At 47.4% G+C, this 22136-nt stretch overlaps 6 protein-coding genes across 6 annotated transcripts; 5 read left to right on the top strand and 1 right to left on the bottom strand.

Annotated features, from left to right (window-relative positions):
- Positions 1-190: 190 nt before the first annotated feature.
- Positions 191-2383, top strand: BHQ10_000444 (uncharacterized protein; the record flags this gene model as incomplete). The annotated part of the gene is made up of 7 exons (XM_040876805.1): positions 191-347; positions 411-839; positions 1053-1276; positions 1332-1440; positions 1495-1706; positions 1758-2285; positions 2345-2383. 7 exons carry the CDS (start codon positions 191-193, stop codon positions 2381-2383), a joined length of 1698 nt encoding a protein of 565 aa, XP_040728949.1.
- A 986-nt stretch (positions 2384-3369) lies between these two features.
- Positions 3370-5107, top strand: BHQ10_000443 (uncharacterized protein; the record flags this gene model as incomplete). Its single annotated transcript, XM_040876794.1, has 5 exons — positions 3370-3487; positions 3552-3639; positions 3695-4191; positions 4249-4976; positions 5051-5107. 5 exons carry the CDS (start codon positions 3370-3372, stop codon positions 5105-5107), a joined length of 1488 nt encoding a protein of 495 aa, XP_040728948.1.
- Positions 5108-5422: 315 nt separating this feature from the next.
- Positions 5423-8226, bottom strand: BHQ10_000442 (uncharacterized protein; the record flags this gene model as incomplete). Its single annotated transcript, XM_040876783.1, has 9 exons — positions 5423-5460; positions 5521-5665; positions 5735-6346; positions 6399-7019; positions 7073-7382; positions 7441-7593; positions 7643-7877; positions 7933-8007; positions 8064-8226. The coding sequence occupies 9 exons, from the start codon at positions 8224-8226 to the stop codon at positions 5423-5425; spliced, it is 2352 nt and encodes a 783-aa protein (XP_040728947.1).
- Positions 8227-8620: 394 nt separating this feature from the next.
- BHQ10_000441 (uncharacterized protein) lies at positions 8621-10147 on the top strand (the record flags this gene model as incomplete). The annotated part of the gene is made up of 6 exons (XM_040876772.1): positions 8621-8997; positions 9052-9366; positions 9418-9480; positions 9538-9610; positions 9658-10032; positions 10103-10147. 6 exons carry the CDS (start codon positions 8621-8623, stop codon positions 10145-10147), a joined length of 1248 nt encoding a protein of 415 aa, XP_040728946.1.
- Positions 10148-19643: 9496 nt separating this feature from the next.
- BHQ10_000440 (uncharacterized protein) lies at positions 19644-20551 on the top strand (the record flags this gene model as incomplete). Its single annotated transcript, XM_040876761.1, has 3 exons — positions 19644-19724; positions 19775-19838; positions 19905-20551. 3 exons carry the CDS (start codon positions 19644-19646, stop codon positions 20549-20551), a joined length of 792 nt encoding a protein of 263 aa, XP_040728945.1.
- A 563-nt stretch (positions 20552-21114) lies between these two features.
- BHQ10_000439 (uncharacterized protein) lies at positions 21115-22034 on the top strand (the record flags this gene model as incomplete). Its single annotated transcript, XM_040876749.1, has 3 exons — positions 21115-21270; positions 21523-21605; positions 21668-22034. The coding sequence occupies 3 exons, from the start codon at positions 21115-21117 to the stop codon at positions 22032-22034; spliced, it is 606 nt and encodes a 201-aa protein (XP_040728944.1).
- Between the last annotated feature and the right edge of the window lie 102 nt (positions 22035-22136).

Raw genomic sequence — 22136 nt, 5'->3', positions numbered from 1 at the left:
CGACAATAGGCCGCTGGTTGGCACTAATCCTTTTTAGGACTAGTCGTCTTGTCCTAACCAGATACAGCTAGTTGCCACTGGATCGTTCTTGACTCTTGTTAAAGTTTTGGCAGACCTCTTCTTCTTTCAACACCCGACAACTTATTTTCCATCACAGTAGCCAGTTTTCACATCGCTGACGCTAGTAAAAATGTCGTGGCGCAATAGCCAGGGAATCACAGGTTCCAACAACATCCCTCTCGGAAAGAGGAGATTCGGCGGAGACGATGAAGGTGCAAGCGAGGCATCTACTCCGACAGTCGCAGCTTCGGACAATGGCGCGACCCGAGGCAGAAGCCCAACTCGAGGTAAGCTTGAGCTTCCCCAGCCTCTTCCATAGTAATATTGGTACTGATTCTATCTTATTGCAGACCCTCCCGCAGACGGCGTGAAAAGACGCAAGAAGCGCAACCGTTGGGGCGACGCTCAGGAAAACAAGGCTGCTGGCCTCATGGGTCTACCGACTATGATCATGGCCAATTTCACTAATGAGCAACTCGAAGCATATACTCTGCATCTCCGTATCGAAGAGATTAGTCAGAAGCTTCGTATCAACGACGTCGTCCCTGCAGATGGTGACAGATCACCTTCGCCGCCGCCACAGTACGACAACTTCGGAAGACGTGTGAACACCAGGGAATACCGCTACCGCAAGCGCCTGGAAGATGAGCGCCACAAACTTGTCGAAAGGGCCATGAAGGTTATTCCTAACTATCATCCACCCTCTGACTACAGGCGCCCGACCAAGACACAGGAGAAGGTTTATGTTCCTGTGAATGACTATCCAGAGATTAACTTCAGTATGATTACTAACCCTCTAACTCTCCCTCTAACCATGTTTTACTTGCCCATTTTCTTTCTATCGCATGCTCGATTCGGACTGGCGAGGCATCGTGATGTTCAAGATGCCTCTCCTCGTTTCTTGCTAACCCAATGACCACCTGGACTTTTCCGCATTACACTATTTTGAAGAAACAGACATACTAACACTTAGCTTCCTTGCTTTACTAAAGTTGGTTTGCTCATCGGACCTCGTGGAAATACTCTCAAGACCATGGAAAAGGAATCTGGAGCCAAGATTGCCATTCGAGGCAAAGGTTCCGTCAAGGAAGGAAAGGGTCGATCTGATGCTGCTCACACTAGCAACCAGGAAGAAGATCTTCACTGCTTGATCATGGCAGATACGGAGGAGAAGGTAAACAAGGCCAAGCAATTGGTCCACAACGTCATTGAAACCGTAAGTTTTTTTTTTTCCACTTTTTCCGATTGATTAATACTAACATCGCAATTAGGCTGCTTCTATTCCCGAAGGTCAGAATGAGCTCAAGCGTAACCAACTTCGAGAACTCGCCGCCCTCAACGGTACACTCCGTGACGATGAAAACCAAGCTTGCCAGAACTGTAAGTTCTCCAGGATGTTTACCAGACACAATAAACTTGAACTAACCTGTATAGGTGGACAAATCGGTCACCGCAAATACGATTGTCCCGAACAGCGCAACTTCACCGCCAACATTATCTGCCGTGTCTGTGGCAATGCTGGCCATATGGCACGTGATTGTCCTGATCGTCAACGCGGCACTGATTGGCGCAACAACGGTGGCTACGCTGGCCGTGGCCCTCAACGTGCTATTGGCGGTGGTGATGCTGTTGACCGTGAAATGGAGGTAGGTCGTATCAAGTTATACTCTTTCAAAGTACATTACTGACAGAAATAGCAACTCATGCAAGAACTTTCTGGCGGGGGCTCTGGCCCCAACGGCGAAGCTCCTCGCCGTATCGAAGGAGGCCCTGGGGGTTACGACCAAGACTCCAACTACAAACCTTGGCAACAACGTGGGCCTCCCGCTCCAGTATCGGACGTCGCTCCATGGCAGCAACGTGGACGGGAGCAGCACGGTAGACGTGACGACTACGAATCCCGCGATCACAACGACGCTGCCCCATGGGCACAAGGCCGCGGCGGTGGCGGAAACTATGGATACGGCTCGCATCAAGGAAACTATTCTGCCCCAGGTGCCGCTCCCGGAGGTGCCGCACCATGGCAACAACAAGCCCCTCCTCCACCTCCTGGTGGTCAAGCCGGCTATGGCTACAATTACTCCGCATTTCCTCCGCCACCTCCAGCTGGTGGTCATGGTGCTCCTCCTGGGCTTTCCGGCGCTCCTCCAGGCCTCGAGTCCATGTACTACGGCGGCGCTGCGGCCCCTCCTCCACCTCCTCCTGGCGAAGGCCCACCCCCTCCTGTGAGTATTCCTGACGCTACAGCTTATCCTTGAAGAGCTATTGCTAACTTTCCTTGCAGCCTCCGAGTGATCACCCTCCACCACCTCCACCAATGTAAACACAAACCTCGTCATTCGTGGGTGCCTTAAAAGGATGTGCGACCTTAACTGATTTGACAGTGACTACTAACCTTGCTCTACAGTAATTGGATGTTTTGTTCTGCTATAATTGAATTGGCTATTCTTTTCCCCCATGGTTTTTCACGTAGTTGTAGACACGAGACGGTAGATAACGCCAAGAATCACCTAAAACAACGGGCCCGGGATCTCCTCCGAGCTCGCTCATTGGACCGAACCCCAGCTCTAAGTCCTCCTTCGCTTTTTGACCTTCATCTTTGATTTCTCTACAAGATCGAAGTTGCAAATCACACCCGGAATGAACTCGAGTCATCAGAGGAGTTGATTAAATTCTCTCTGATCTATTGGTTACACAGTCAATCCTTACATACTGTACGCCACCAATCATCTCGCTCATGCAGATATTCCACAATCGCTCGAAGCGCTGGTGACACAAGCAAAAGCAACATGTCGTCTCTTGGCGCATCCAGCTCACAAGCAATCGGTGGGGAAATAGCCCTGCATCCTGTCTCCAGCTTCCATTCCCATACATCTTCAGCTAGGAACAAGAGCTGGCAGGCCCAACAACACCAAGAGGCTTGTTCGCACTTGGCACCCTCTCGCACAAATGCCTCCTCGTCCTATTCGCCACGGAATAGGTTATCAATTGGTGCTGAAGATCCGGTGGCTTTCTCTAGAGTAGGCACGAATCATTCKGATTTTCATGGCTCATCAACGAGTACTTCTGCCAAATGGTGGAAGGTGCATCTCTTCCGAGGCATGATCCAAGATATCAAGCGGAGAGCACCTTATTATTGGAGCGATTGGGCAGATGCTTGGGATTATCGAGTCGTACCAGCTACTGTGTATATGTATTTTGCAAAGTAAGTGAGAATGATTAACAGGGCCGAGTCTATAACTTCTTATTTTCTCCATATTGACTCGTGCCTACTGCAGTATTCTTCCTGCGTTAGCTTTCTCACTGGATATGTTTGAGAAGACGCATCAAAGCTATGGAGTCAATGAGGTTCTGCTAGCTTCTGTCCTTGGCTCTGTAGTGTTCTCTATCGCTGCAGCACAGCCGTTGGTCATAGTGGGCGTGACCGGTAAGTCTCAGTAGTAGACGATGAACTTTAGTCGGTAGATCGAGCACATTCTGATGCTGTGAAGGACCTATTACTGTATTCAATTATACGGTATACGATATCATGGCCCCTCAAGGAACGAACTATCTGGCTTTCATGTTTTGGATCGGGCTGTAAGATTCCATGCAGACAATTCCTTGAATTTCTCTGAATGCTAACAGCATGCAGCTGGTCACTAATATTCCACTGGATTCTCGCTATTACAAACGCTTGCAACGGCCTGACATATGTGACACGCTTCTCATGCGACATCTTCGGCTTTTACGTTGCCTTCATCTACCTCCAAAAAGGGATACAAGTCCTCACTCGCCAATGGGGCATGGCAGGTGAAACATCTGCCTATCTCAGTATCATGGTAGCTCTACTCGTCTTGATGTTCGGTTATGTCTGCGGTGTGCTCGGTGAAAGTACTCTCTTTCAACGATATGTGCGCAAATTCATTGAGGATTACGGCACGCCCTTAACAATTATCTTTTTCACGGGTTTCGTGCACATCGGCCATATGAGAGATGTCTCAGTTGAGACATTACCAACGTCCAAGGCGTTTTTCCCAACGGCGGATCGTAGTTGGCTTGTCAGTCTGTGGGATATAAGTGTTGGCGAAGTTTTTTTGGCGATTCCATTTGCCATTCTATTAACCATCTTGTTTTACTTTGATCACAACGGTAGGCGAGCAACTATACTTTATTGACGTGCTTTCTTTAACTAACATGAACCTGCAGTGTCGTCTCTCATCGCACAAGGCACAGAGTTCCCTCTTCGCAAACCTGCTGGCTTCCATTGGGATCTTTTCCTTTTGGGGTTGACCACTGGTGTCGCCGGACTTCTCGGAATCCCTTTCCCTAACGGTCTTATTCCACAAGCTCCCTTCCATACCCAAGCACTCTGCGTGACACAACAAGTCTCGGACGACGACGAGACGAACAAAGGCCGCCCTATCCTCATCACAGATCACGTCGTAGAGCAGCGAGTCAGCAATCTAGCACAAGGACTTCTTACCCTCGGCACAATGACTGGTCCTCTTCTCGTTGTCTTACACCTTATCCCACAAGGTGTCCTTGCAGGACTCTTCTTTATCATGGGCGTGCAAGCCTTACAAGGCAACGGCATTACCCAGAAGCTCGTCTTCCTTGCCCAGGACCATACATTCACTCCTGGCTCCAACCCCTTGAAACGCCTCGAACGCCGAAGCGCCATTTGGGCCTTTGTAGGTTTGGAACTTGTCGGATTCGGTGCGACATTTGCAATTACTCAGACTATTGCGGCGATTGGGTTTCCAGTTATTATCTTGTTCCTGATACCCGTGCGATCGTTCTTGTTACCATTGTGGTTCAGGCCTGAGGAACTTGCAACGTTGGATGCCCCGACTGCAAGTCCATTCACCATGGAATCTGTGGGTGGGACTTATGGACACGTTGAATCTGACGAGAATCCGGCTCAGGCAAGTGGGGTTCGTAGTGGGATCTTTGAAGGAAATGATGGTCGAAGCTCGGAAGAATCTGCCGTGGAAGATGAACTTGAAAGGGGAGAGTTGCATCCAGTGTCGTCAAGGCCGAGTGCAAGGAAGAGGAGTACAACTAGTAAATTACTCTCATCTTCCTCTTCATGCTAGGTAGCTGCTGACATTTGGAATATAGATGCGAGTGTAATAGAGTAGCAGTCCTAGTCTGCGGATTGTGGACATTCAAGGCTTGTTGGTCTCGGTATTCTCAAAAATCGCTCTATGATTTCGGGTTATATGTATACTTATCCTCGAAATGCATACTTGCATGGCGCAATGCCAGGCATTTTTCACAAGAAAAGCAGTCTCATTGCGGCCTATAACCAGCGCATTACTCAACATGAATCAATACTGCTCTATTCCCAAATACAAAATTACCGCAGTATATTAATGATCTAGTCAAACTTTGGCATGTCGTACATGTCTTCCGGATCTAGTAGAATGTTGATTAGCTCTTTTCTTCTCTTATTACTAGCTAAAGGATCAAACGTACCGTTTCCATGCTCCACGATGTATTTGGATGTCTCACTGATATTCATATCCAATTCGCTCAGCAATTCCTGGCATCTCAAGCGAACCTTTTCGTTCCGTTTCCCTGCACCCCGAACAGCGGCCTTTGCAACATGGAATCGAGAAACCTTGTTAACCAGCATCATATTGAATGGCGTCGTAGTACTTCCTTCTTCTATATATCCCGCGATACTCACACGGTCGAGATTGGGGCGTCCAAAAAGTAAGCCTTGTATCTCGGTGTTATAGCCGTGATAATTGAAATGAATGGGAACATCAGGGGTGAATAGAGCATCAAATCCATCGATCGATAAAGCATGTGGATGTGCGCCTTCATTCTCAAGAATCATGAGATCTGTCACGTTGATGACACGAACTCGCAATTCTGGCATCCGTTTGCGCAGTATTGCAGCGGCGTAGATCACCTCAAACATGAGTTCACTGCCTACGCCGACCAGCACAACGTCCGGACTCAATCCCTCATCGGTGCTGCAAAACTTCCAGATAGAAGCACCCGCCCGGCAATGAACAGCTGCTTCCTCGGGACTAAGGAATACGGGCGTTGGCTGTTTTGACCCAACCATAAGATTCACATAATTCTTGGATCGAAGACAGTGGTCAAGGGTGGATAAGAAAGTATTGGCATCAGGTGGTAGGTAAACTCTTGCTGCGTAAGGCTTGAGTTTGAGAACTGAGCCAATAAAAGAAGGGTTCTGGTGAGAGAATCCATTATGCTCCTGTCGAGTCCAAGTACTAGTCTCAATGTAGTTGATGCTGGCGACATCGCTGTGCCATCTTGTTTCACGTGCCTTGGATGTACTGATTAGATAGATTCGTAGGAGGAAAAGTGGTAGCACTTACCATCTTGTTGAACTTGCTGTATTGTACCATCATCGTGTGGACAATACCCAGAAAGCTTTCATATGTTGGGAAAATTCCAGTTCGACCAGTCAGGGTGTAACCCTGCATAAATCCTTGACACATATGCTCGCTTAATACTTCAATCACACGGCCACCTTGATTGCGTGAAAACTGGTCCCATTGAAAGTTTCTACCCGTGTGAGCCAAGGCACCATCTAACTTGTTGCTTTCCAACTCATCTGGACTGAAAAGTCTCACTGTATGAGGATTCTTGACGAAGACTTCATCAATGAATTTCCCGATAACCTTCATTGAACTCTCATAGGACCCCTTAGAAACCACGAAATGCTTCCAATTTGGCATTTCTAGAGGATGGTAGTTTCCGTAAGATTCAATACGTTGTCCAAGCTTCTTGCTATCCATCTTCGGGATGATTGAGGTAATCGCATCAATTGGCCCGCCTTCTTCATTGAAAAGATCCTCTGGTCCATAAGAGGCAAGCCAGTCTTGCAGAGCTTGAAGCTCTTCCTTGTCTTTCTTGGCCTTTGGTAGAGGGACCTGATGGGAATGAAATGAGCCCTCAATGAACTGCCCATGTATCTTCTTTGGTCCAGACCATCCCTGTAGACAATTATCAGACGTAGTCATCAGCATCGGCGCGAAAGAGGCCATACCTTAGGTGTCCGTAAAATCAATACAGGCCATCTGGGCTTGCTCAAAGGCTTTCCTTCACGGGCAGCCTTTTGAATGCGGCGAATCTCTCCAACTGCCCAGACCATCGAAGTATGCATATCAGTGTCGATATCGTCCAGGTTCTCGACGAAACGTGGCTGGTAGCCGTATCCGAGGAACAGGGCCGTCAATTCTCGATTATCCATACATCCGTAGACTGTTCGCTCGCTGATTTTGAAGCCATTGACATGAACTATTGGCAAGACTGCACCGGATTCCTCCGGGTCGATATACTTTGCGGCGTGCCAGCTCCTGTGCCAGTCAGTATATACTCGATATGGTCAATTCCTGTTGTTCAGGAATTTCTTACGTAGCTGTCGGTCCACTCTCTGCTTCGCCATCTCCAATGATACACGTAACGATAAGGTCTGGATTATCCATAACCGCACCAAACGATACCGCAAGTGCATAGCCTAGTTCGCCTCCCTCGTGGATTGCTCCTGGGGTCTCCGCGTTGATATGACTTGATTCATCAGCACAGGATTCTCATAGCTTAATAACCGACGACCTACCTTGGCAAGCCTGCTGTAGTACTGAATCTGGTTATGAGGTTGGAAAGCCCCTTGGTGTCACGAGAATATTCAGGGAAGAACTTCTCGAGAGAGCCTTCAAGCCAAACAGAGGCTAGAATCGCAGGAGCACCATGGCCTGGACCAACCACATACAACATATCGTAGTCGTATTTGGTTATTAGGTAGTTGAGGTGGGAATAGACCAGGATCAAGCCAGGACATGTTCCCCAGTGACCTGCCAATTTGTGTGAGGGGTGAGATTGAAGTGAAAGGCTGAATTAGATACGTACCTAACAGTCGAGGTTTGATATCCTCTGGTTTGATCTCTCTTTTCAGGTACACATTATCTTGTAAAAATATCATTGCTAGTCGAAGCTGTCAGCCATGCCGTCAGCGCCCCGCGAAATGATATAGAACACACCAGCAGCGATATAGCATGCCGCCCTACGAAACTTAGCCAAGTCATCGTAGTCTTTTTGGTCCAGAGAGATGTTCTGGAGCTGCACTGCAAATTTATCAAGCTCCTCAGGGAGGTCCGATGGCAACGGAGGCGGGTTTGGCTGGTCTATAACTTCGCCAGGCATTTTGCAAGGGTGTCTTAGGGCTAGAACGGGAGGAGCAATTTACTGCAGCAGCCGATTCTTGGGTTGGCACACAGGGGTAGATGAACCAGCAACTATTGCAATTGAGTAAACAGCAAAAGACAAATTTAAATAAAAGCAACGAAGAAATAAACATAGCAAATGTTGTTGTTGTTGTTGTGATGTCAAACTGGGAGCTCTCCGGAGCTGTCGGCCACGACGTCATCGTTTCGTCGGCGGGGGGAGAACATCAGGTGCTGGTCGCGCTTGCCTTTACACAATTAAATTTTTAGATCGACAACATACGACGGACAATTTCTGTCTCTACTAAAGAACTCGATTCTCTTCTCGCCTCCTGTATTGATTCTGCTGTTCAATTGGAATATTCAGCAACAGAATGGCCAAGATCATCCTCTCCGTCAATGCCGGTTCATCGTCGGTCAAAATCACCTTCTACAAATCGCAGCACCCTCCATCCCCGATAGTAGACGCACAAATCTCAGGAATCACATCGCCGCCGCAGACCCTCAAATACAGCAAAAGCTCTGGCGATAAAAAAGAGAAACTGGACGAAAATCTCGATACTCCGCCCAAGGCATTCAAGTACTTGTTAGAGCGATGTCTCTCAGATACGGAGATTTCGGAGATAGCCAACGTTGACGATTTGGCCTGTATCTGCCATAGGGTAGTACATGGTGGAGACTACGAAGATTCAATCGAAATAGATGATTCAACATATCACCACTTGGAGAAGATCGAAGACCTGGCACCGCTGTAAGCAAACAGCGCCAACTTCGGGAGACTGGCTCAACATACTTACTTGATTAGACACAACTTTTCAGCTTTAGAGATCATTCGCGCATGCCGGAAAGAACTGCCCAACGTGAGAAACATCGCACATTTCGACTCGGCGTTCCACCGCAGCCTACCATTGCACGTCCGAACTTATCCCATCGACCAGGAGATAGCGAAGAAGAACGGATTGCGCAAATACGGATTCCATGGCATTAGCTACTCGTTCATTCTTCGATCCGTCGCCCAATTCCTCGGTAAGCCTAGGGATCAAACCAATCTCATCGTCATGCACATAGGGAGTGGAGCATCAATCTGTGCCATCAAGGATGGGAAGTCTATTGATACCTCGTAAGAATCATGATTGATTTGAGATCTGCCTTGGCACTAATTGTCCTCTAGTATGGGTTTAACCCCTCTAGCCGGACTGCCCGGTGCAACTCGAAGTGGTGATATCGACCCAAGGTAGGTGATCTTACACTCATATTGTAGGAAATGATAGACCTAATGTTCTCACCATAGTCTCGTATTTCACTATACAAGCGACGCCAGTAGCCTCAGCCCTGCAAGCACCAAAGAAATGCACATCAGTACAGTAAGTAACAGGTCAGCTGGAGCATTATGGAGGACTAATCCGAATAGGCCGAAGAAATCCTAAACAAAAAATCCGGCTGGAAAGGTCTAACAGGCACCACGGACTTTGCGCAAATAGCAGTTGCGAATCCACCCACAGAAAATCACAAGCTAGCTTTTGATATCGTTGTTGATAGGATATCAGGATATGTAGGCAACTACTACGTCAAGCTGCAGGGCAAATTGGACGCAGTGGTGTTCGCTGGCGGTATCGGAGAGAAGAGCGCCCTATTACGACAAGCGGTTACTCAGCAGTGCAACTGTCTTGGATTCGACATTGATTCGGAGAAGAACAACAAGGGTGTTGCCAATGATGATCCGGTGACCGATATATCAAATTCGGACACGGGATCTCGAGTTTTGGTCTGCCAAACCAACGAACAGGTAAGCTTTTTGGTCTATAAATTGGGATCCGAATTCTCATTATATGATGACCCGGCTGACGATGATGTAGTTTGAGATGGCCTATCACACTCTCGAGGAGTTGAAGATGGTGTGAGCGTTTTCTTGCTTGTCGGTGATTTTCAGAAGAGGCACGTTGTACATGACCGAATACGTCAGTGTAATATGAAACATGTAATTAAACGAATAGGAGGATCACTAAAGTACAATGTATAGTTGTAGCGTAGAATATAATTTGATGCACGGCACGAACTTTTTTCAGTTTATTGGATTGTTGCGAATCAAGAATTAATCAGCATTCAGCATTAACATGCTTCACATTTTCTATTTGTTACCTGCCAAATCATCAGATGCATTTGAAAACTATACCATCAAGTGTGTACGCATTTACGTACAGTAGTACCAGATTGTTTCAAAATCTGATTTCGAAAACCAGTCATATATCGTGGATTGCAATGTGTTTCAAATTCGGCCCTCCACCATCAACTCAGCCCAAAATTCTTGTTTTTTTTTTCTTATCAACCTCGTTAAACGCCGAAGTAACGTGAAGGTCAAGTGACGAAAATTTTATTGACTTGAGGGAGGAGCGCGAAGGGGGCCATTCGCGGCTGGCTCGGAGAATCAGTCAGATTTGACAGGGTGTGTGCTCGTGGCTATCTACAACATTCGGCGCTTTCCGCGCGATGGGAAATTCGATCACATCATCACTGTCCGTATATCTGGAAAGGACTGGGAGATAACAGTAACAAATTAAAAAGCAAAGAGATGAATTTCGATACCGGCAGTTTTGAAACTCGTATTGATGGTTGGGTAGACACGAAGGCATTGTGTCATTTGACAAGAAAAGAGAGTGAAATTAGGCGGCTGTCATGTTGAGTTGTTTGTGATGGTACGTAGGCTCTTGCCTTGTCGATCAGGCTCGGTCGATCTATCTATCGGTGCAAATCGCTTTTCACACACAGAGTCTGGTCGTGATCTTGATCGATGGGTCAACCAATCGGTGTTGTAGCTGGCCTATGTGTTACTATCAAATGACTATCCCGTACAATGGCTAGGCAGAAATTGAGCGACTTTTTGATGAGTTTCGTTTCATCGATGAAAGCGTGCAAGTCTTCGCCGGACCATGAGTCCTTTGTTGTTGACCGTGTCCTTTCATTAGAAATAGCATAACCCTGGAAGTCAACCGTAGATTCTTTATCTCGCATTGAAAGATCGTCGGGCCGGCCCAGCGTAGTGGTACCACGATTCAATTACCGAGACTCCGACTTTTCGGACATTAAGACAAAGGGCTTGGACACTGAGGAAGTATCATGACCGAAGTATACACCATCGACTCATACACAAACAAAGGGATGAGTACCTAGTTATCTATACTTGAGAAGAATGATGAGTCGACAAAAAGAACACTCAAGCCTAATTAGGCAAGTGGTTCGCTCCTACTATCTTCCAAATGCAAAGCTGCTCCAGTCCAGGCACTCAAAATTCAGGTTGAATCGACATTGAGAGACTTGAAATGGCAGTTCTATTGATTCGTGAACAAACATGATCGTGGATTCTGATGCTCCGATTTGCTTTGACTCATGGATCCCTGACAGACTTGACTTTGTCGACTTAGCCCTATCTGTACCCAATGCGTTCATGCACGATGAGCGAGATTCGCCCGACGAGAAAACGCACACAAAAATATGATCAAAACCAGGTACAACCCGGATTTACTAGAACATTACGTATTACCCCCCTAGACGCTGAGGCAACGCAGTCCGGGCAGTCCAGCCCAGCCACCCCTTTCCCAAGACTTGGCTTGATACCAACCGAACGGCTCAGATGGACGGCGCATAATTAGTGCAAACCCACTGATTAGCTAGTGCAGCGCGGGACGTCTTCCGCTCGGGTGGCTCCGTTCGTCGTTTTGCTGGAGTCCTTTCTGACTTGCCTGAATAGGTCGGTACTGAATACTGAACTGCTGGTGGGACTGTACAAAGTTTGAGACTGATTGCGTGTTTGGGTATTCTGACATATCGCGGATCCGACCCATTCAAGACTATGATTATGGGAGGGGAGACCATGCTCTTCCGCAGGCTGTGCAGCCGAGACGTAGTTACTAGTAATATCATAAGACGGTTCACATTTTTTGTTATGTAAGTCGAGACATCGCGTCAGAATTAAGCTCATTCCTGCCCAGAAAAGGAATGAAGGAGAATAATTCGTCGATGAATTCAAGATAAAATCAAAAAAAGGGGTGAGTTGACTACGTAGGTGGAACTACCCATATGCAGTAATACATAGTTAGAATAGCAATACATACGATGCTAAGTAAATAAACTCATCCCAACGAAATGGTAACTCGAAAGACGCCTTTGTTTTTCCTTTCCTTTGCTTCTTTGGAAATCATCTTCAGCTCTCCATTGGTGCGATCTAGAGGTTCTACTTGGCTCGCTGCAGTTTTCATCTGCCCTAGCATGCTCGTTTTGCCGTGGGACGGTCTGCGAATGTGCATCATGCGAACGGAGGAGGAATCACTTGATAAAAAGAAAATAATATGTAGATGGTCAGACCTGGCGACGCCACTTTGCTGGAAACTGTCTCATGTATCACCACATAGTGATGAGCATGAAAAGACTGAAAATAGGCCTTACCTCTCGATGAGAGAGCCGATCAAGCGGAGGCCTTGCATTAGGCTGCTCACAGCCGAGGCACGGCTAGTACGTAGTAAATGGACATGTACCAATAACCCGGGTAACGGGTGAGAACGTGATAGATCATAGGACTGAAAAGATGGACTGGAAAAGAGCTGCAGGTACGCGGTTAGGGAGATTTAGTTCGGACGATCCATATCCACAGAACCGGGATGCTGGGTTTGCTAACAATGTACTACTATAGTAACGCAGCGGACGCCGGCTTCGCTTCCCCGAAATGTTAACTATAGTACGTATGTGCCGTATGTATCCACTGGACCCATTCCTTCTCTGTTTTTGTTGTTGTCTTGCAAGTTCCCAGGATGGAGGTACGAGGGAGGCTGGCCTGAACTGTGTGTAAGACTGACTGTAGGTACAAATTGCGATCGCAGTATTGCAGGGAAAACCTTTTCTGCGCTCAGGCCGGAATTACTCCAATACACCATGACATATACTACGTAATCCGCTCTCTTTATCATATATAGTTAGTATCTTGTCCTTCCGGCATCCTTCGATTGGCGACATGAGACTCTTTTGTCGCATCAGTCACTAAGCGGGAATACCCGCTCAGCCAGCTGGTAATCAAGTGCTGAAACAAGAAAAGCCGAAGAGCAGATTAATCTCAACCCTAGTCGAATGTCGCAATATGTAGCATCCTGGTAAGAATCGACAACGGGCGGCATCCTACAGAACTCAGTTCAAGTAGGCCCGCACCGACATGAAGAAGATCTAGATTTCGCCACGTTTTCGTTGACCGTTGGTGTAACGGTATGTAAGACGTAGAAATTTGCAGTGATTACATAGTAACACAGTAGTGTAATATATAACCAAGTGATTGTTTCAGCGCATTCATGTAAGTTGACTACTCCGTCATTACGAGCAACCTGCAGTCTATCGCTACTTACAGTATAAACAATCAATACTCTGTAAGCATATTATCCAAGGCGGTAGTCATGCTGCACGAGACTCGACTCATACGTTTCTACTACGTACGTACGTACATGTGTGCTTGAGTGTCGGCTGGTCGGCCATCGGAGCTTCCTGTTTAGCACGTGTGCTCCGGAAAAGCCTCGTCTCGGCTGACATGGAAATACATTTCCCAGTGGTCCTACGTACGTAGTCTTACACGTTACGATCGTATTATACATAGTATGCCACTGCCACATGTCTTGTGAGAGATACATACTATGTAGTAATGTACAGTACTCCGTGCACTGGAAGAAGAAAAGCAATGTTCCAGAAGTATCCAAGGGGCTGGGTGCCATAGAACAGCGCTAGAAGACAGCTAGAAGCCTACTGTGTGGTAGAAGCACACGGCTTATGCACCCCAACAGATGGATGGGAGAACAGCAGGAATAGGAGGAGTCCGTGGGCCTGTGGAGTCTCTGTGGGATTGGAAATGGGACGGGATTTCCCCTGGCCAACGACTAGAATAACGGCCAGGCGGGTAGTACCGCGGCAACGCTGTGAAACCCAGTCATGCTGTTATGGTGAAACAACGAGAATTACCGCAATCTTGTCGCTGGCCAGTAGGATGCGATCCTGGTCATGGAGCCAACGTAGCGAAGAGGTACTATAAACGGAGTATGTTTGAGAACGATGATCTTACGTTCGGCCTGCACTAGAAACTGGTAGTGCGTACATGCTATGTACGTACTAGTTGGTAGTGTACGGAGGCGACGGAGCGGCACTTGAAGCACCGTCGCGAATACATAGTAGGGCTGCAGCTTGCAGCATGCAGGATGCACCGGCGAACTAGTCACGCTTCTTGATCGCTTACTACGTCTACTCTGTACGTATGATGATATCGCGACCGGTCCAATGCGCCGATAGATGATGGGAAACTCCAAAGGATTCGACGATTCCACAGTGGCTAGACGATGGCGATCTGCGACCGAGTTAATTTTGCCCATCGTTACGGAGCGCAATACAAACTACTGTAATCAAGAAACCAGGACAGCCATTTCTGAGAACTCGTAACGCTACACACCAGGATGAACAGTCTGAGTCAGGAAAATGAGCAGCGGAAATCAGGGCTACTACTCCTCACAACTGAGAACTTATGTAGTGGAACGCACATCGTACGAGGTACGTAGTACAGCCCGGAAAGTGGTACAGTACGTGGAAGCGTAAAAAGTGGGTGGCAGCCACGCGAGGACACTAAATCAGGGCGGCTCGAGAATCCTGAAAGAAGTCGCATAGCAGCCTAGACACCGCGGCTCTCTTAGGGCGCTTCACATGGCAATCAGTCGCCTCGTAAGCGTTCGTATCTGAAATGTCATCGTGGCTGTATTGCCGGGAACAGTTAATATACGCACCGTTGGGGTCGGAAAGACCTCGCTGCACACCATCGGCGAGATTTTGACCCCATCATCCATTTTCCATTCGGAATATATGATAGTAGGACAGCAGAGTTTTTCTGTAGAGGCTCATCTTGACAGTGTATCCTTGACCAAAGCCCGGCAGCTGAACATTACGTACTACGTACATAGTAGTCGTAGTATAGGAGGTGGGTGTATTCAGTCACCGCGTTGGGAAATGTTCCAGAAATGGGGCGCTTCTCGTAGTGGGACAGGTTCCACCTCCCAGTCCCATCGTACTCCGTATGGGCAGACTCTTTCTGCTGCGACCTCTCGGGTTTTCAGGACTACATAGTACTGTGTCAGTGTCTATCTCATTGCCCAGAATGAAATGCATCGGTAGAAGTCCCATGGATGATGGATGGAGTGAGCAGAATGGACGTGTCAGTTCTTTCTCCTTTATCGGAAATTCCAATACACAGCAGTACGGTATTAATCTGCCTATCCTTTGTCCATAGTACGGTAGTAGTACGGTAGTAGTACGGTAGTAGTATATTTCCCTGCCAGACCTAGCAGCGATACCCACCACCGCGATACCACGCTAGCCCGAGAAGGACAGGCGCTGCCGTCCAGGGGCAAGGGGGAAGGGCGCGCCTTACTATTTACTCCTTAGGCCGATGGATTCGTCCAGGAACGAACCTTGCTCCCGGGAAACTCTGCCAAATAATCCACTGGGACAACCCCGTTGGGGTAATATAATCGCTTCCGCGTCCTGGCCAACTTCTCGCTTTCTGTGTGATATGTACGTAAGACCTGTGTGACTGGTGGCTGGTCCATCCTGGCCCAAGACTCCGTTCATGGATGACTCTGCCAGGTACATCGACACCAGTCAGTCCACTGCGAGCTTGCGACTTGCTCGGCGCTGATCCACTCAGGAAACCCACATTGCAAACCTTACTCGGAAGACACAAAAAGATGAAATCACTGCGAGCTTAGTGAAGACTTGGGAAGGAAAAAGAAACGACGGACGGGACTAGCCCTGATACAGTAAAAAGAGATACGGGCCTTGACTTTATTATCCGTCCATCAATGAAATTATCAACACTAGACTAGGCAGGGGTCGAAAAAAAGCCCCGGGGAACGAGGGAAGTTAGAAAACTAAAATAAATAGGACGAAAAAAATTAAAAAATTAAAAATTGAGACGAATGACAAGCCTCGATCACTTAACACGTCCACGGGTAATGTACGGAGTATATGTATAATATATTTGGCTCGCTATCCCCCCCCGTCTCCTACTCTGCCTAGTTTACGTATTGTTTTCCTGGTGTGACTGCTCTTCTTTGCTTACTGTTATTATGACAGCTTGTTTCTATCATATTCATGCTTCCTTTTTCGTCTCACACTCTCCTTGAGATCACTGTTTGTCCTGCTTTCTAGCGAATTTCGTCTGCCTGATTTATATCTACATTTACAATCAACTTATCCCTCGGTCAACGTTCCGTCCTCCGCGGCACAATCATTGGCACAACGCACGCAACAATCCGGAGCGCGAGCAAGCAAACAACATTACAAGCACCCAACCTTAGTTTGTACCTGCAACACTATACATACAGCAGTCTGATCTCCAATCCTGCTGTTTGCCTACTTTCATCGAACGAACGAACGACCGCCTAGACCACCAAACGTCCGTCTCCCTTGTTGCTGGTCTTTAATAAACTACTTTCCGCGAATACCTTACCTCCCTTGCGATATATCAATTCTGATCCAGCGGCTTCTGTTTCCTGCCTTCCGCCGCCGTCCGTGTCACACCTAATCTACCTGCACACGCCTCCCTTGCCTGTGCCTGTCCAACAACTTTTTATTTGCTTTTGCCTTCGTTTATCTCGCCGAGAGACACAAAGAGCATTTATCGGCTTTAAGCTCCACAACAAAAAAACACATACATTTGATCCGGACCTAAATCTGCACCTTGTTTGCATTGTCGAACACTTTTTGTCGGGGCTAGATTTGAAGCAACCCTACCTCCGAGCAGAAGCGAAAAACTAAACGTGAAAGGAGATTACTACGACAAGCTGGGGTGCTCTATCCAGAAATTAAAAACAAAGCAAACTGGGAATCTAACCCAACCAGCTGCCAACGAACATACATAATACATAAGCGACCTCACACAACCACCACCCCCTGGCCCACAGACAACGAATACTTTATTTACTCTCCTGGGTTGGCGTCACATTCCTGCCTGAGCTCTCCTAGGTGCCACCCGATCAGACGGAACGGTCCACTTGCTTGACTCCAGAATTCCTTCAAAACCGATCGCCTTCTCCTTCCGATCTTTTTCTTTTTTTAAAACGAACGTTCTTTTTCGCCGTTCGTCTCGGTATCTCTTCTGTTCTAGGATTGATTCTGTTGGGATCCTTTTTGTGTTCCACCGCTTGTTTGCCTAGCTGGGCCGATACGGGGCCTGCTCTATTGTTGGATATTCCTTCTAGGGTCTCAATTTCACTGTTTACAGCAGTGATTGCTCGCATATTTCTCATCACATAATGTGAGTCACTGCTGCTCTACTCAAACATAAATATCCCCTCTTTCCCCCTCCTTCAACTCATCTATTCCTACCTCAACGTCTACAATTCCTCGTCACTCAACGCACTACTTTGCAAGCTTTCGGCTAACAACCTTCTCATCCAGCCTCTATAATGATTACTCGGGGATCCTGCAACATCAATATGGGTCGTGGCGCTTATGATACTACCGGTGTGAAAAAGCCCGGCCAACCTAAACCTCCCAAGCGCGCATAAAATGCTCGCAAATGAGTCTCTGGGATGTGACATGCCAGTCCACATCGATGAACCCTCCTCTTCGACTTGCAGACCCAACAAGATTGTCAGTATTAACGATGAGGACAACCATCCATGCGGCGTCTCCTTGACCGTGAGTTGATAGGAACATGCAGATCAGTTGAACTCGAATGCTAATTGTTTTTAGATCTCATTTTTTACAATTCTATTCGAAAGTGATCCGGTAATGACCGGATCACCTGGACTGGTCTCCATTTCTCAACTCGAATTACCAATCTTTTAATTAAACACCATTCCCCTGTATCAATACCTCGATTTTCGGCGATTCACTTGCGACCTTTTTTACATTTTGCGTTTTTCGGAGCCTCATACATCACTTTGTTTCGGATTGTTTACACAAAAGTTTTTCCTTACACGGCATCGGATCTGGTTTTCAAATACACGGCGTTCAACAACATAGACTGGGCGGTTTTTCATGGACAGCAAAATTGGGAGATACCAGGATCTTAGAACCTTTTGACTTCGCGGTCACCTTTTATTATTTTTCTTCGCCCTCGCCAACACCTTCCATTTCCTTTCTCATTTTCACCATTTGTCAGATTGAGATACTCATGTACAATATTTGGAAGCATTGCGGGCACAGTATATTCCCACACTTTTGTTTATTTTCTTCTGGCCTGTCAATGGTCTTTTTGGTTTTTTATCATATTATTAATTGCTTGGTTTCATTATGGAGGATTTCAAGGGTTAGCGGACATGTATTCACGACATTTTCCTTTTCTATCTATTTATCTACTATTGCATTCAGGACTGGGTTCCAGATATCTCACAATTTAGACATATTTCAAAATACATTCTTAGCTAGAGTTCAGAAATATCGGTTCGGATCCGAAACCACGTCACGTACATGAAATGGAATCGAGTATATAAGATACCGAGTTGGGTAATTTGAACCACTACGGGCGATTGTCCAAGAGACAAAAAATCACACGGTCAAAACTCAAGAGTATGAAGCATCCCTGTCGATATCAGTTACGTTCAAAAGCATCATTCATAGGATTTTCCAATTTGGGAAACAAGCGACCCGGGCTCCTGGGACTGTCACATCTGAAGTATAACCAGCCAGCCACAAGTTTCCGTCAGCCTCATGCAGATACTAGTCCTTCTCTCTATCGGCGCGTAGGATGTATTTTATGGGTCAGTCTAAATCGCACCCATTGAAGTACTTGTGGTCCTTGGGATACCGATAACAGGATAGTATGGATGACTAATGTAACTGACTTAAGATACTTCCTGACTCTACGAGTTGCAATCAGAAGTATGTATTAATAAATTCACAGCTTGAATTGACTAGATTATGGATGTTTTAGCACTTTCGATGTATGATGTCAACCTGCCTCTTTAGTGTCAGGTCCCGTGACCCTGCCGACGTCAGCCATTGACTAAACCCAATTAGCCTCTAGTCTCACAGCTTCAACAACACCCCGAACCCGGAATGTCATCTGGTTGAGAAAATCAACCTTTATTTCTAATTTATATCGCAAGCAACTTTTCTCTGCGGTTTGACTACAAGCAGAGTGACTCAGTCTGCCTCACCAATATACCGAACTTCCCGATTCCATAGCGATTAGGTAAAGTCATTCATGAAAGTTTAGAATCCCGCTGCCTGCACTCATGCCATTGTCTACTTCTGGGTGGGCTTCTGGATTCACGATTATAACCACTCGCTCGTTTTTGTCAATGACCAAGTGCTGATGATAATCGGCTCCATCAGAACCACCAACGTATACGACACACCATCCAGACTGCCATCAGAGCAATGCCGGAATCCGCCCCCGCTGGATCGAAACCGAGCAGCAGCGTCAAGCTGGTCCTGCTCGGAGAAGCTGCTGTTGGAAAGGTTCGCTGTCTCTGTCGCAATGGTGGAATCAGCATTAATATATGAGATAGTCTTCTCTGGTCCTGAGATTCGTGAACAATGATTTCCAAGAGAACAAGGAACCGACGATAGGCGGTAGGTACCAGATAACTTCGCCTTGCTTCATAAAATGAGATGCTGACCTAGACGTGAACACAACAGCTGCCTTCCTGACACAAAAATGCTCTCTCCCAACCCGAATGATCAAGTTTGAAATCTGGGATACCGCTGGTCAAGAACGATTTGCTTCCCTTGCGCCAATGTACTATCGAAACGCTCAGGCCGCTCTGGTCGTATATGATCTCACAAAACCTGCATCGCTGGTCAAAGCCAAACATTGGGTCGCGGAACTACAACGACAAGCTAGTCCCGGCATCGTCATTGCGCTGGTCGGAAACAAGCTTGATTTGACCGACTCCGGGGCCGGTGGTCAAGAGAACGAAGATGATGCTACGGATGCTGAGAACAACGGCGCACCGGGTCCCGATGCCGAGGGCGACGAGGAAGTAGAGAATAATGATCTCTCTAACACGACGGATGCGCGAAAGATTTCTACTCGGGAAGCAAGCACCTATGCAGAAGAGGAAGGCCTCCTATTTTTCGAGACTAGTGCTAAGACGGGCTACAACGTCACAGAGGTCTTCACAGCTATTGCTAACGCCATCCCCGAGACGAGCTTGAAAGGCGCCAAATCTGGACCGGGAGGCGGTCAAACGAATCTTGGTGGAGGTCGTTCAGGGGACGATTCTTCTAGAGTCAACCTGGGCGACCGAGCAGCAGCTACGCCAAAGGATGGCTGCGCATGCTGATTCTTCCCTCGCGATGTTTACGACCAGCTTTGTGTTCTTTGTCCATCTTCATACCACTCTTTACCGTGTCACTCGCTTGCTTGGCCCTTTTGATTGTTCCATCGGCGTACAACTGTTGGGAATGTGCTATTGATATCGTTCGAGTCCCCTGTTACTATAACTACTGATTTTCATTCCAAGCCTTTGCCACATATGTTTATAGTCTAGTCCAGCGCCAACTTAATTGATCAATCTTGGATGTCTGATCAAGTCACGCACTTTTAATTGAATGTTGGTTTGTCTTGCTTGATACAGGCGGGCCAGATCACGGGATCCACTATACCCAAATAGACTCTTCCCAACCGCAAACAGACTAGCAACCCGCCTAAGCGAGAGCCCTGCCACGCGATTGGCCGACGGAAGCCGACGCACATTTGTGTGAGACGACCAAAGATTGTATGTTTAACTAATCCGCGATCTCAATCTTTCTCCGCCGACCGAACGAACGACGCCTTCCCTTCACGACAAATCCCACGAAGACGAGAGGAGAGATTCATATCCCATCTTCGTTTCGCACACACATCATGGCTGCCCTCAACAAAATCGCCGCCAACTCGCCCTCCAGGCAGAGCCCTTCCGAGTTGGAGTCCTCCCTCGCCAACGCTCTTTTCGACCTTGAGAGCAACACCCAGGACTTGAAGGCTTCACTCCGCCCTCTCCAGTTCGTCTCTGCTCGTGAGGTAGGATTTTCTTCCCAGCACGAATTATCTTTCTTTCGAATATGTGTGTGTTGTGTGTGTGTGTCAATTCGGTGTGCGATTGAAAGGGCACAAGTCGCATCAAGTTGGGGAAGAATGTTACAAGTGTTGGTTTAAAAGAAGAATCAATGAGGCTTGTTCTTGCTTTCGAAAGAATATGGATGGCACAAATTACACAGCACAACAGAGAAAATACGATCTTGGAGAATTTTCGCTAACCCATATTGATTACAGATCGAGGTCGGCCATGGCAAGAAGGCTATTGCCATCTTCGTTCCCGTCCCTCTCCTCCAGGGTTTCCACAAGATCCAGCAGCGGTATGTTTTGCGAAAACACCAGACCGATAGAAATGATAAGGCAGAAACTGACGGTCCCACAGATTGACTCGTGAGCTCGAGAAGAAGTTCTCCGACCGCCACGTTATCATCATTGCTTCTCGCCGTATCCTCCCCCGCCCCAAGCGCTCCGTCCGCTCTCGCAACACCCTCACCCAGAAGCGTCCTCGTTCCCGTACTTTGACTGCTGTCCACGACGCCATTCTCTCCGACATCGTCTACCCCGTTGAGATTGTTGGCAAGCGTGTCCGCACCAAGGAGGACGGCAGCAAGACCATCAAGGTCGTTCTCGATGAGAAGGAGCGTGGTGGTGTTGACCACCGCCTCGATGCCTATGGCGAGGTTTACCGACGATTGACCGGTCGCAACGTTGTTTTCGAGTTCCCTCAGAGCAGCGCTGCTGAATACTAGATTCCAAAAAATAGAAGGGATTTAATATGAAAACACAAAAACTTGGAATGAAGAAAACATGACAGTTCATATTTCTATTTATCCTTTTTATTACGTTGTGTG

The sequence above is a fragment of the Talaromyces amestolkiae genome (assembly GCF_001896365.1).
Source record: "Talaromyces amestolkiae strain CIB chromosome Unknown scaffold1.1, whole genome shotgun sequence".
Taxonomy (NCBI): Eukaryota; Fungi; Ascomycota; class Eurotiomycetes; order Eurotiales; family Trichocomaceae; genus Talaromyces; species Talaromyces amestolkiae.
The sequence above is the reverse complement of the archived record's forward strand: the minus strand, read 5'-3'. Positions and strand labels throughout refer to the sequence as shown.